The sequence below is a fragment of the Eleginops maclovinus genome, chromosome 3, assembly GCF_036324505.1.
Source record: "Eleginops maclovinus isolate JMC-PN-2008 ecotype Puerto Natales chromosome 3, JC_Emac_rtc_rv5, whole genome shotgun sequence".
Classification (NCBI taxonomy): Eukaryota; Metazoa; Chordata; class Actinopteri; order Perciformes; family Eleginopidae; genus Eleginops; species Eleginops maclovinus.
Window position 1 is genome coordinate 13,031,406 of NC_086351.1, and position 14,749 is coordinate 13,046,154.

At 42.1% G+C, this 14,749-nt stretch overlaps 1 protein-coding gene across 3 annotated transcripts in view; it reads left to right on the plus strand.

Moving 5' to 3' along the window:
- The window catches only part of hdac9b (histone deacetylase 9b), a 37,691-nt gene extending 29,397 nt beyond the window's left edge, over positions 1-8,294 (plus strand). For all 3 annotated transcript variants that reach the window (XM_063879813.1, XM_063879812.1, XM_063879814.1), the window contains exons 6-11: positions 2,126-2,257; positions 2,620-2,735; positions 4,157-4,279; positions 4,818-4,992; positions 5,112-5,326; positions 7,020-8,294. In XM_063879813.1, coding sequence (XP_063735883.1) covers positions 2,126-2,257; positions 2,620-2,735; positions 4,157-4,279; positions 4,818-4,992; positions 5,112-5,326; positions 7,020-7,352 — 1,094 coding nt within the window. In that variant the 3' untranslated portion in view covers positions 7,353-8,294. The remainder of the gene's footprint in view (positions 1-2,125; positions 2,258-2,619; positions 2,736-4,156; positions 4,280-4,817; positions 4,993-5,111; positions 5,327-7,019) is intronic.
- The last annotated feature ends 6,455 nt before the right edge of the window (positions 8,295-14,749 follow it).

Sequence of the window (14,749 nt, forward strand, 5' to 3'; positions counted from 1 at the left end):
CTTTATGTACAGAACAAACACCTCAGCTTTCCACACAGCCATCTGTCCAGGTCCGCGCTCTAATGGACACGGACACTCACCGTAACAGCAGAGTTAAAATGTATGATTGAGCGGAGATAGCATAACACTTATAGCTGCACAGCCACTCGCCCTGCAGCACCACCTTCAAATGCAATAAGGTGATTGATTTATGACTCTGGTACATTTCAGCCATTACTGTATGTTTTCGTTTACTGAGAAGCAGAAGGGACCCAGGTGCTCAGCGTATGTGCTGTGAAGGCGCCATTGTTGCCTCCTGTTGCACCGTGCATCAGGGCATTTTCTTCCATAGGGACCAGCGAGAAAGTGTTTGTTCCTGAGGTGCTGTCTGCCGTTCCCGTGGCGACCAATTGGGATGCGTAGCTTGGTGGCAGCAGTGTGTAAAAATAGAAAGCAATCAAGGCAGTGGGGCGTGAAGCAGATTCATACGACTCCCAGCAGCTTTTTCTCTCCATTTATCTCTCCTGCCTCCTTTCTTCCACCCGCGCTCTCTTTCACTCTACCTCACACCCACAGGATTAGAGGTCTGTGCCACGTATTAGGGTAGAGGGTTTTGCTGCTTTTGACAAAAGCCAGAAATAGCAGCATCTGGCCCACTCTCCTGACTGTGCCCCCATCAGCTCCCTCGCCTCCTCCCTGCAGTGCTCCCACGTCATAGCCCCACTTCCCTATGGTTAGCTGTGTATGTTGCACACATTACAAACACCTATTTAATTATTGATCTGAACTAAATAATAGACACAGGTTATGCTATTGTGTAACAGGTTTACATAACTTCAGTACAACGTCGTGCTCTGGCTTTCAGTCGAAAAAACAGCTTATCTGTTCTGCTTGCTTATTTGAGTGTGTAAGGTTAGCTGTGGGACTTCATCTCCAAAGGGTTGATGGGAAGTCCATATGAGACGTGTTGACCTAGTGAGTCACTGTCACTGTGGCTAGACGGTAGCACCTCCCCACAGTCGGGCATAAAAACATTTACTTGCTTTCCCATAATACACACTTACATTATTTAAGATTATGTCCTTGCCTAGATCTACCCGCCACCGTATTCCCCATTGTCCACCTTATATAATCTGTTCATAGTTGCATATGTGCCACCCACATTTTGGAGACTAGTCTGATAATTAGTGACAGTGTTTTATTTAAAAAGACGTTGGCAGGGCAGGACATGTAACTACCATTGAAGACTCAGAGGTCAGGATTTTTTAAATGCCCTTCTGTTTTTTTATTCTTAAGTGACTCATAGTCTGTATATTTTAATTCAAGCCTAATCCATGGGTGTAGAACAACATATCTAATGTAAAAGATATTCTTGATTATGGTATTTGCCTATTAAAGACGAAATAAAAAGAACATAGCCTTAGTATTTCTTAAGTTTTTCTGGTTATTTATTCCCCTGTTAGTACTGACACTTTAGTCTTAGTCCTTTATGAGCTATGGCCTAGGAAAATAAACATGGGTCAAGAAAGAATCCATTAAGCAATGACTGTGTGTGTGTGTGTGTGTGTGTGTGTGTGTGTGTGTGTGTGTGTGTGTGTGTGTGTGTGTGTGTGTGTGTGTGTGTGTGTGTGTGTGTGTGTGTGTGTGTGTGTGTGTGACAGACACTCTTCCGTGTGTTGGAACTGTGTATTTGGGTATCTCTGTTTTGCATTAGGAGGAGGGGGCGTGGGGGGAGCCTGAAACATCTGCCATGTTTTTGTGTTAGTTTAACTGTTGCTACTGTATCAGACTGTGGTCACCAGGGCGGCAGGTAGCGGACTATTTCACTCAGGGCCTGTGTGTTGCTCAAACTAATTTAGTCCAGATGAGGTGGAAATGGGCCCAATCCTGACTCATTTCATGTATCTGAAACTGCTTTGAATTTCACTGAAACAATCGTCACAAAATGGTTTATAGTCTCTATTTATTAGAATGTTATCTTTTATTATGTTCATTTCACCAAGGACGTATAAAGGCACATTGTTGAACTCTAAATAATAATACAACACTCACATGATTGTATAATTTATCCCCATGTGATGGGGCTTCTTTATTCCCAAAGAGTGTGTAATGAGACTTATAGAAAAATATTTTCCTTTTTTTTTAGCCTCTGAGCCCAACCTGAAGGTACGATCACGACTGAAGCAGAAGGTAGCGGAGAGGAGGAGCAGCCCAATGCTCAAGAGAAGAGATGGAAACACCATGACTCCTTACAAGAAGAGGGCTCTGGAGCTAATGGGTAATTCATGTTGCTGGTTTTATGTTGATGGCTTTATGTTGAATTCTCTTTTCCCCGTCTCCCATGTGCCGTAAATTGTCTACATCTTATAATCTGGGGTTTAGACTGTTCTCTGAAAACAATAGAAGCCTGTACTCTAGTGTTATTACTACATAGCTGCATGATAATCAGCCATTTTGTAATGCAGTAGCACATTATGGTCATTGCACTTTCATGTAAGGAAGACCATTGTAATCAGGCAGCCATGACCGTACACACTTAACTGTTGTGAGGCTGCAGCTGTCGTGCCAAGCCTCTGTGCGTGTGTGTTGTGTGTAGAGTGTGAGCATGCATACTGTGTCTAACTCCTTGATGTTTCGTAGACTCGACGCCCACTAACAGTGCCCCCGGCTCCGGCCCCAGCTCTCCCATAGGGGCCTCCAGTGCCTTGGGGGGGGAAAATGGACCCTCCTCTCTGCCTACCACCACAAAAACTGAGGTATGTTTATAAATAAATCATCAGTGTCAGCGTTGATGATGCCAAAATGTTTTTGCCTTACTACACTGCATGCAATCCTTCTGAATATCAAAATGATCATTTTATTTCAGGGCTCTAAATGCCTGTCTGGCCTTGTGCTTGCAGCTACAAAAACAGCCACTTGTCCACTGTCTGTAAGACTCCAGTGAAAATGCTTCCAACTCTGACATTAAAGAGGCAAAACTGAACCCACGTGTCTGATTACCTACAGTTCTCTTGCTTAAAGATGACTCATTATGCAGTGTGAAAACAGAGACGAAATTAATACTGCTCATAGTTCTATCCGTCATTTTTCTTCCAGATGTGCCGAACAATCAGTTTCATGTTTTGCCCAAAAAATAACATCTTTAGTTTGGCTGCGAGGTTGCTGTTGGCTTGTCATTGTATTTCTCTCATTGCCTTGGCGGCACACCACTTGTGAGTTTTTCAGAGGCGTTTCCCAATAGATTCATGGCTGAGTTACTGACCAGAGCTCCCTTTGGACCGAGCTCACATAGCAGACCATTATAGAGGGTGGCAGATATGACACATCTCCGAACAATCTTTACAGAACAGCTGTGTTTTCCTTAACCATCGCTGTTTACTCTCTCAGGGATGTCCAGTGACACAGAGAAGGGGGAGACGCCCTGACATGGGGCTGAAGGTTGGGGCTTAGGGAGACAGACGAACTGTGGAGTTTAATTGATATCCCAGGCACTGGTAGCCAAAGACACCCACATGCTAACAACATAAACACACAGGATTGCTATTGTATCAGCCCAAGCTGAGGCTCTCATGAAAGTCATTGGTGGACTGCGGGGCTGCCCGTAGACCTCATGCCTGTTGCAAAAGCAAGGCATGTTTGTGCACCGTTACATTAGGTATCCTTTTTCAGAGGGAAGGGGTCCCCTGGGTCAAATATGGGCCGGATATCCACATACAGGTCACTGCTTACTGGTAGGGGATGGAAGGATAAACATGGCTGTTCCAAAACCACATGCTGGTCGGCTGCTCTGCTGGGTACAGGAAGTATGCCCCAGTGCTGATGTTCTGTGGGAGAGTAGCCTGAGGGTGGGGACCAGGGAGAAAAAGCAGGCCAGTTAGGGACGGAAGAACTGAGGGTGGAGGGGTTTGCAATGTTTTATAATAGCTTATCGTCCTCTGTGGTGCTATTCTGTGAACCCCGGGAAACTTTTGCTGCTTGCCACTCCTTTGTAACATCTATCATTAAAAAAACTCATACCTATCCCTTTGCAGCGAGGAGGGCTGTTGCTCGTCATAGTGCATTAACATTTATGCCACTGCTCATGTTGCGTTCTGAAATCGTCCATAGCAGGATTTCTAAATCTGTCGTGTCCTCCTAAATCTCTCTGATTTTTCTCTGTCCTGTTTGTTTGATGCAGAGATGGCCTTCACATCCGAGATTATTCCAACCTGAGGGCTCTGTGTCGATGCTGAACCTATACACATCTCCCTCCTTACCCAACATCTCCTTTGGTCTTTCCACTGCATCCTCGTCCATAAGTGTGAGTACACATTTTGCAGTCTTAGTTTGTTTTATGCTGAAATGAAAAACCTGCCCTACCTTCCTCAGTCCACGAGTTGAATAGCCTGCCATCAGTGACCGTCTGGGGTCTCTATACAACCGCAGGTCACTGACCTGTGACCCCGAATGATTTTATCACGCTTAGATAAATGTTGTTCTGCAGTGTTTTGTGTCAGGCATGGTCTTATCTTCCCCTATTACCTCATTTATCACAGCTTTTAAAAGGTGAAGTCCACTCAAGTGCAACCCCTCATCTTTTAGCTCTCTGGCACATTCCACAGAGGCCTGTTCATCAGCTGCAGGAACTTCAAACTACACATGGTCTCTGATATCATCATTTCCCGAGTTGTGGCTTGAAGAATCCTTTCATTCACTTAAAACAGTTGATAATGATAAGGAACCATACTATTAAAATGAACCAGTTAAAGGACCTTAAAAAGATAAGAGGCATCCAAGCCTAATGCACATCACGTGTAGTTGGAATTTAACAATAACCCTTTCTGTGTCTCTTCTCTCAGGCCATGGGGTTAAAGGACAGACCAACAGAAATCAAGCATGGGCTTCCTGGGCACCTGCTGGGCCCTGTACCCCTTCAGACAGGCCTGGAGTCTAAAGTGAGCCCCAGTCACCAGGCCCTCCTCCAACACCTCCTTCAGAAGGAGCAGATGAGACAGCAGAAGATCCTCTCCTCTGGTGAGACTGCGTTACATTATGCTGCACTACACCTCCTTTTATGGCCATACTTTAATTTCAAGTAATTCAAACATAACCTAAGATGAAACCAAATTCTATTGTTGTTTGTTTGTCTCAAGGCCAAGTCACCATGTCATCACACCCTCAGTCCCCTCTGGCCATGAAGGATCGCCCCTCCAGCAGTCGGCCTAAACTACCAAAACACCGGCCGTTGAACAGGACCCAGTCGGCGCCGCTGCCTCAGAACACACTGGCCCAGCTTGTCATCCAGCAGCAACACCAGCACTTCCTGGAGAAACAGAAACAGTACCAGCAGCAGATCCATATAAATAAGGTATTGAGCTGTTCATCAATATTTAAAACACAGGGGAGGATTAAGACTTTCAGGTTGCTTCTTATGAGGTATTTTTTTTACTGCAGGGAGTCTGATTTTATCATTTTAAGCACACAAATACTGATCTATTTTTGGCATTTTGTGAAAGAATCTGTGGTAGCTCAGGTTTACACACCCAAACTGTTGTCTGTTCTTCCCTGGAATCCTGGTGTTATTTCTGCAAAGCAAAGAACCTCTGCCTGACTTCAAAATGGGGAAGAAATGCTTCCCCTGCACTAATTCTGTTATCTTAGCTTAAGGCATCAGTGCTGTTCACATGCTTACTCTGTGAAATTCAATTCAGCTAAGTTCAAATGAAGCAAAAACTGCCTAGAATACATTTTGTTCCTCTGTGGCAATATTTGTGTTTCTGTTAGCTGGCCGAGGTGACCTTGCTATACACGGAGAGTAATTATTCTGGTGAGGGACGTGTGTGAGGTGGCTGACACAGTGAAAGGCAGCATTGTGTGAGCTCACATACTGATGTGTCCCAACGCTGGGTCTTGAAAGAGCCTTGGGAACCATAGAGCAGCTAATACCTAGAAGTAATAAAAGCAAAAAGCACCATAAGTGATTATTGAGTTGCACAGTACAGACGTACAGCTCAAACTGTGTGAATTCCTCTGTTACACTTAAAATAACGAACACTTTGCCAGGCAGCTGAAACTAGTTTTAATATCAGCTGTAATTATTGTTAAGTACCTTTTTGAAGTTGATTTGAAAAGAGCTTTGGAGTAAACATCTCGCCTTGGAACACATGAACACTGATCACTCAGGCCAACTAGATCGCAAGTAAAGACTCTTTAAGTGGAGGTTATAAATGGCCACTAATCACGGATGAGCCCTCAGTGTTTACTGAGAGGGATCTCCGAAACATTGCCCTAATTAATTTCCTAGCAAAGGCTTGTCTACGGTTGTTTTTATACGTCCTTCAGTGCCTGCAACAGTAGGGGGCACTAATGGAAATTTACAAGAGCTTAGGGATTTTAGAAAGCGGTACGCACATTGTTTACTAATACCAAACTAAAGAGTCTAATTCTTATAGCTGCAAAGATATTTTTATACGGCCTACATTCTTTAGACAGTAACAGTGTTGGCACCACAGAAAATTCTCTTTCCTGCCCTTTGAGCCCTCTTGTGGTAGATTAATCTTAGCACCGTTACAGTAACTCTGATATTGACTTAGAAACATCCCTCTGCATTTAGTTCCTCTCTCAGGCTATATTTTAACTCACTTATTCAAGTAATACCCTCTAAAGAATCGAGTTTTCTTTGAGCTCGATGTGCACCTGTTAAATCGAGAATTAATTATCTATTTGATTTGATTTTTATTTGATGTAAGTAAGGCATGTGATTCACTGACATTCCATTAAGTAAAGAACAAAACCTTTACTTTTCTAAATACTGGATTCATCAACACTAAAGGGCTTATACTTGTAGCTGTTGTGTCCTCAATTTCCCATCAAACAGTAAATTGTATATGTTTCCCTCCCTCCAAAATAGCAAATTATAATCAAATACCAAGCAATGGTCAAATGAAAACTGAACTTTTATTTCTAAGTAAAACAAATCCTGCTGCTCAGATAAATGTTTAATTGTTAAAGCTTATTGGCTGCAAGATGTCACCATTAATGTGGGCCGATGTGTTTTACAGCTGCTGTCGAAGTCCATTGAGCAGTTACGTCAGCCCAGTGCACACCTGCAGGAGTCGGAGGAAGAGCTGGAGGAGCAGCACAGAGAGCCTATGGAGAGCATGCAGGAGGACAGGCTGCCCCCTGGAGGAGTCATCCGGAAGCACACGCTGAGCAGTAGCAGCAGCAGTGGCTCAAGCGGCGAGCCCCCCGATGCTCACTACGGGGTCATCAGGGTCAAGGAAGAGCCGGCTGATAGTGAGGATGAGGGCCTGACCAATCAGGGCTTAGAGTCAGAGCAGAGCTCCTATCTCCACCAGGTCAAAGGGCGAATGGTGATAAGAGCCATGATCTGAGAAGGGAAGAGGAGGAGATCACACACTCTGAACATTCGCAGATAAACAGTTCTTACCGACATGTGCATCTACACCCCTGCATTTCACACACACACACACACACAAACACACACACACACACACACACACACACACACACACACACACACACACACACACACACACACACACACACACACACACACACACACACACACAGACAGCAGCCATTGCAAAGTAGGCCGACTCTCACGGCTGCAGCATATGACCCTTTTTCACAAAGCTGCAGCCCAAACTCTAAGACTCTCTGTTTGTTATCTTTGTGAAGTGATCTCTGTAAAATATGTACCTTTCACTTTTGTGTATATAATATGAAAAAGATTTAGACCCTTTCTTTTTAAGAGTTGCTTTGGTTGTCTACAGTCCGCTCAAACAAAACGACAAAAAGTGATATGTATATATACTGAGGAGTTAGCATGAAAGACGATTTCTAGAAGGTTGAACAGGTGTACAGCTTTTCAAAGAGCCAACCCATTTTCTGTACATTTCTGCCTTGAAACATTTGAATGGTCTTCTATCCACTTCAACACTGAGAGTTATCAAAACGTTTGTTAAGTTCTTTAACACACTACGTGCTCCGCTGTTCTGAAAAACCTGTGATAATGTTCCACTTTAAGTGGCCTCAGAACTGTAACAATAATGAACATCTGAGAATGTATACTTAAATCCTAACTGTGGACGCTCCCTCAGGGCAGACTTTTGCGCTGGGAGTGATATTGCCATTGGAATATGGTCGCTGCTCATATTGCAATTTGAAGGATAAAGCACGAAATCCCTGCTTGGCTGTGCAGGCATCTCCCAACACACCCGAGTCTCCATGTCTCTCTCTTTCTCTCTCGGATCGGTCCCGGAGCCAGGGCCCTGTGTTAAGCCGAGCTCTCCTCCCTATCTCCCTCTGGGTCCAAATCAAAGCTCGGCGGGTTCCTGCCTAGCTTTCAGCAGAGGAGTCAGACAGAGAGAAAGAGAGAGAGGGCCGGGCAGGAAATGCCTGCTAGACGCCAGGAGTTGGAGTGATTCATGTGCGCAGGAATGTTGAGAGAGGAGGACCTAGGGTTGGAGGAGTCCAAGGGGCCAGGCTTGAGAATTGATTTACTGTCAAGGCGAATTACAGAGTGAGTGGGGATATGGTTAAGGGAGTCCCTTTTAAAGTGAATCGCTTCCTTCGTATTCCCTCGTGGCATGCTTACCTCAACATGCAGGTTTGATGTTACTTCAATAAAAAACCCCGGACGGGACCTTGCTTCTTCTTCTTTTTTTTCAACCTGTTTTCCCCTGAAAGTGCCCATTGCGACATGTATAGTCCGTCTTAAAGTGATCAATCAAATGTATTGCTTAGCCGTAAACCTCCCTGTTTCATTTGTACCGTCGACTAAATGTAAAGAAAATGCTAGTATGAGGTTCTTTGATGGATTCATGTGAAAATCAAAACTGTCTGTCTTATACTGTACATTCAGATTGTCCGGTTTCAATGTTTTTAGTGTGAGTAAACACAATCAGAACAATGTGAGTCTTGTTGTCTTGCTCCTTTGATTTGGTTGTAACGAGAACCCATTTGCTGCCAGTGGGGGGGGGGGGGAGGGGGCCTGGGGAATCCTGTGGTCTGTTCATAGCAGTTTGCATTTCTTCTCTTTCTTGTCTTGTGTGATAAACCTTTCTTTTTCTAAATAAAGTTAATTTACCTCCGACGCTAACTTTGCCGATTCTTCATACATTGTACTGTAGGAGGGAGCATGCATAGTAAAGAAATAAGAAATGAGGCCTTTAAAACCTTTTAAAACGTGTTAAAACAATTATCAGATTACTTTCTTAATTGTGACATTGTCATCTCGAATGAACTTTCTAAATCATTAGCCCAACTTGCTTTCCCACACTATGTCCAATAACCCTGCTCTTTATTTCCAGGGGATCTTTGTAACCCTTTATAGGGAGCTTAAGAGGCTTTCAAAACATGTCTTTGATGCTAGCAAGCAGGGCTTCTTGTGGCAGCATTAAAGAAGTCAAGATAAGGTGAGTTGCGAGAGAGTGATATATTACTTGCGCAGATTCTTTCAAACTAAGCTTAAGCAATTTCACAGTAAGCTTAGTTCATGGGACTGGCCTGATATGCTATACACGCAGTGATGAGCCCGGAAAAGTTCACTCGTGTTCTAATGTTGCTTTCTGAAAACACTACTCTGAGAACATCGTTGAAATTATGGCCTGCTCTTTGCTTTGCACATGATGGTTCAAGTAAGACCTTTAATATATTACAAATATAAACTCTTTTATTAAACGTTCATGGGCACTCCTAAAGTATTTTTACAGGTGTTGAGTTAGTTCACATTAGGAAGTATTTGAGTTCAATTAGACACTGACTCTTACTTAAGTAGATTCCATCTGTTTTGGGCTTCAGGCCCTTGTGATTTTAAATGAGCTGTTACAAAGGCAGAAAAAATAACGAAGCCCAAACCCATCTGCGCTCCCCCTCTCCAGCTGCCCACAGAGCCAGTTGTAAAAGCAAACAAGCATTTTTAAATGTGTAAGGAAGTAAGGATGACCTAAGCCTTACTATTTCCTCTAAATGGATTAGATTCTAAGTAGGGTCTGTACTTTTATCACCTACAGTGCTGTTAAAACTAGCAATTTGGAAGCAGGGTGCAAACACATACAAGAATGTGGCATAGGTGAAGGTAATGATGGCTTTGTAGAGTCTTAAATCTCAAGGTGTCAACTCAAAATAGCTTTATTTCTAATGCATGACGATCAACAAGAAAACACATTATTATAATTAAAAGGCCTGCTAAATCATGAAGCAATGTCTTGATGTTCTGATGCAGAGTCATAATAAAATACATTTAAGCCGTTGTCTGCATTGCTGCCAACACTTAAAACCAAGGGGTTTACATATATTCATACCATATGAGATAGACATAGCACAATGCCTTACGTTTGATTTCTTCAGCCAGCCTATGATGGTTCCTGTCCTTTTAAAGCTTTCTTCGTAGTTAAGAATGTAAAAAAGTACATCCTTGCAAATCAAATCAATCTTATAGCAGTGAGTTTCCCAAATTGTCTCTTTAACAAAACCCTGAAACTTCTGGGGTACTATACCACTGACAAACATTATGCCCTTCTTGTTTATCCTACTACAGACATCTGATTTAGAAAGGAGATCCAATGATGGAAATAACTGTTTCTGAAAACGGCTAATTATTGATTAAAAAGAGAACAAGGCATTAATAATCTGTGTGCTGAGCCTGCAGACCCCTTGACTTGTTGAATAACGCAGCAGTGAAGCTCAGGCCTGTTGGCTGGAGACCTAATATTTCAGCATCATGATAAATGCTCTGCACATTACACCCTAACATTTAAGGATAATGAATTACACAAGAGGACACATCACTTATTAGAAAGTGATCTTACTCTGCATTTATTTCCTGCTTTATCTCCTTTTTTATCCACTTTTACTATCAATCCACTCTGTGTTCCTGTCATTACATAGCAAAAATATGAAAAATAACCAAATCTTCTGTTCTTATACATATTTGTCTTGAGCAGCTTTTACTGGCTTGCTGAACCTTCCAGTACTTTCTGTTAAAACACACAGGAGTGGCACTCAGGGATACTTATTGTGGGTTTTTATATAAATTAATTATATGTCTTGTGTAAGATCCAGAATAACTTTAAACACCATATATATCCTAAAAAAGCTCAGGAGATACATAATATTTCTGGACACGCTCTTCTCACTGACTTCAATTGGATTACCTCACATTTAAGTTGTATAAAGTTATGAGAGGATATTTAGCACATAAAAGTGGTGTAGAATTTGGCTTTGGTTGTCGGGTTCACAGAGAGATGATGGACTTGGTGGGAAATGGTTCTCAGCTGTGATCTTCCCCCCTTATGTGCACAGTTTAGGGCTTGGAGGTTTTGGAGTGCTCAATATTGCAAAAACAGCTCCAGGAGTTAACTTGAAGATGATAATGGAGTTACGTTTCTTAGTGAGGCGTTCACCTGGCAGCCCTGGACATACTGACCAAGCAATGCCAAAGTTTCCCATGCAGAATAAAGCAACACAATCGGTTTTACAGAACAGCTTCTTTCCTCTGGCTGAAGATTCCTAAACTCATCTTCCATGTTCTTATCACAATCATATACAACAGCTCATGCTTTTGTTTTGTTTTATTATGTAGCAAACAGGGACTACAACTGCAAACACAATTAAATACATCTTATTAATCTTGAAGTTCTTTTCGAGAAACAAAGAGTTGAAGGATCAACTTCTCTTTCAACTTCTTCTTCAATGTTAGATGATGACAAAGTAAGTTTCTCATTATTTCCTGATTTTGACACAGCATATATAAATATTTTGTCTCATAAGTCAAGGTAAATAAGGAAATCATTTGCAAGTTGAATCCAGAGTTGAATGTGAGGGTGCATAAAGGACATTTTCCAGCTTTTTTGTGAGCACGTCAGGATTTGTATGAATCTGGCATCTTTTAGTACAACGTGGTGTTTTTCTTTCCATGCGCAGGGTGCAGGACAAACGAAAGAGACTGTGTTGCGTGCTGGTGTGAAAAATTGCAACTCAAAAAAGAAAAGAGAAATAAGAGCAATGATGTAAGCCGTGTGCAGACCACTCATTTCTCTTGGACACGTTGTGGTCTGTGATGTCTCTAGCTTTAGATTCCTTTCTTTGATGACTTGTGTGCCTGTAATTTCACATTAAATCAGATACTTCAAGAGATTTGTACATCTACAACTGCATGTCAAAAACAAAGCTTGATTTGTGAGTATTTCTAAAAGGTGTATGCCTGTTGTTTTCCCTCTTAATGAGAATCAAATTGAACCAGGAGACAACATTGTTTTTGAAGAATAACAGAAGAATCCAACATCTTTTTTATTGTCTCCTGAGACTGATGAACTTAGAGAGTGTTTATACTATTGTCAGTCTCTCTGACTGAACCCATCCATTCTGTTATCTTAGCCTCTCAAGGATTAATATACCTTTTCAAGTTTAATGAGATAAGAGACCTGGGGGAGTTTTCCCCCTGCTGTGTTCAAAGACCGTCCAGCCTGAGGAACTGCTTTATCTCAGCCACTGATTGAGCTGGCTGATAGGTGATACTGAGGAAGCGCAGTGGCCCAGGGAAGTGGCCTCTGTACTCAGGAGATGGGACTGGCAAACTTGGCCTCTGCTGTCTGCGAGAAACCCATCAGTAGGGCTATGGCGTCCCTTGCATGCCGCCTCCTCTCTTTGATTCCTGCGACCAGGCATTTTTACGTGCCCACCTCCCTCACACCGTACAATCCAGAGCCCATAAAGCAAGTCTGCTGCTCTCCAGCTTGTTGGACAGGACATGTTTGTAAGTGTTGCCTGAATGCACCGCCAGGCAAAATGACACCCTGCGGGCTCGTAAGACTTGTGATTTCTTCTCCAAGCCTGTGCCAAGAGACCATTTTGAGCTCCAGCTCAATTCTCCTAAAATGTTGCCATTTGTGGTTTTTGACCGTGGAGCGCTGGGGTTTGTTTCATGATCTATACTGCATGGCAAATGTAATGTATTAACTAAGGCAATAATCATAAGGGAAACACAGAAAGCCTATAATGATTGACTGATTTAAACACCACGTAATAACCTTACACTTCAAAGAAAATGTGTTCTAGAAAGAATATTCAGATCGAATTTTGACCTTGAAATAACAATATTTTAATCATTCATCAAATAGGCATCCAACACTGTGTCAATATTATAAAACGCAAAACTGTGGTTTATCTCTACAATATAACCCACGATATTTAAGACCCAAGATAGTGAAGTAGGAGGAATGCATGAGGACTCATTGCTCCCGGGAAATACTTTTCAAGGAAGTTTTAAGGGCTCTCTCATTATCACTATATATTGAGAGAATAAAATAGGGGGCCCCTGAAAAGGTCCCAGAGGCATCTGCATGCAATGGAGTTCATGCTACACACTATATCACAGGCAAATCTCTGAGGGTATCATGTGTGTGTGGACACATGAGGCACGTGTTGGTGCAACTGAGCAGCAGGTTGGAGACAGTGGGAAAAGCAGGGCTCCGAGCTCCATTAATGTTGCTGCTGCCGTGTTTGCTCATCTGTGCAATTTCCAAATAACTTCATCCCTCAAATACACTTGAGGACACGCCTGATGTGACTGTGGGCTGTCTCATATTGACACAGTTTTAAATGGTTTCATAGATATCATGTTGAAGTGTCAAAATTGAATTTGAACAGTTGTTTGGGTTTATTTGATATCTGTTTAAGGACAGAACATTTTCTTTAAAATACTGTATATCATTATGTTCAGCTAAAATGAAGGTGCAACATTTTCCCCAATAGGAATATAATGGTATAAATGATTTGTTTGCTGTGTTTTCAATCATTCTGTAAGAGTGGTATTGTTTTAAATTGTTGTTATCGAATTGAAAAACTAAAATATTAAAAGCTCTGCTCAAAGTGTATTAACGATAATAAACTGACATCAAAGATCAGATTGAAGCAGATTCAAGACTCAGGGAATTAAGCAATGGTTAAATCCAGACCTTGGAACAGCGGATTGGTCGCTGCAGCTTTAAACCACATTGTATATCTTCTTCAGTGATAATCAAGCAGGAGGACCACAGGAAGTAGTCAAAAGTGTAGATAAGGTAAGTTGGATGTGTGTTGAGATGTATTTTGGTGTATTTGCAATTCTTAAGAGTTCAAAACCTTATTCAATGTTTCAAATGTAAAGTTTGACATTTAAATCCTGATGTATGGATTTAATTATGCATCTTTTCTTCCAGGACACAAACCTAATTAACGCTGCAGTGTATAAATCTTTAGGCTTCACTTTGGTAGAGAGTTAAGAGTGTTTATCTTCACTTGAAACCACAGAGGAATGGTGAGAGGTCATGAATAGTTTGAAGTAAACTTTTCTGAACAATATATGAAAAGCTTTAAGAAGTCGTTCCAGTAGTGATATGCCCTGGAGAGTCACTCTATAACTCCCATAATTCATAATGAGGAATGGACTACACAGTTTGATTTTGTGAGACTGGTTTGGGTGGAGGCCAGGCTGTGAAGCAGTAGTGTGACAGATCCATGGTGCTAGATCACAGTTTTAACAGAACAGTGTAGGCACGTTGTTGACTGAACATAACACACCACTAATGTAATGTAAGAATGTGTTACCCGACCAGACGGGAATGTGTGCCCACGCCGGTGCTAAGAGTCGTGACAGAGCATTTCTTTCGACAAAGTGGGAAATCACCATCAACATGAGGGGATCATGTGATTTAAATGCATAGGATGCTACAAATTGTGGTACACTAAAATTAATGGCAGTTTTCCTCATGTTTTGAAGTTCAGC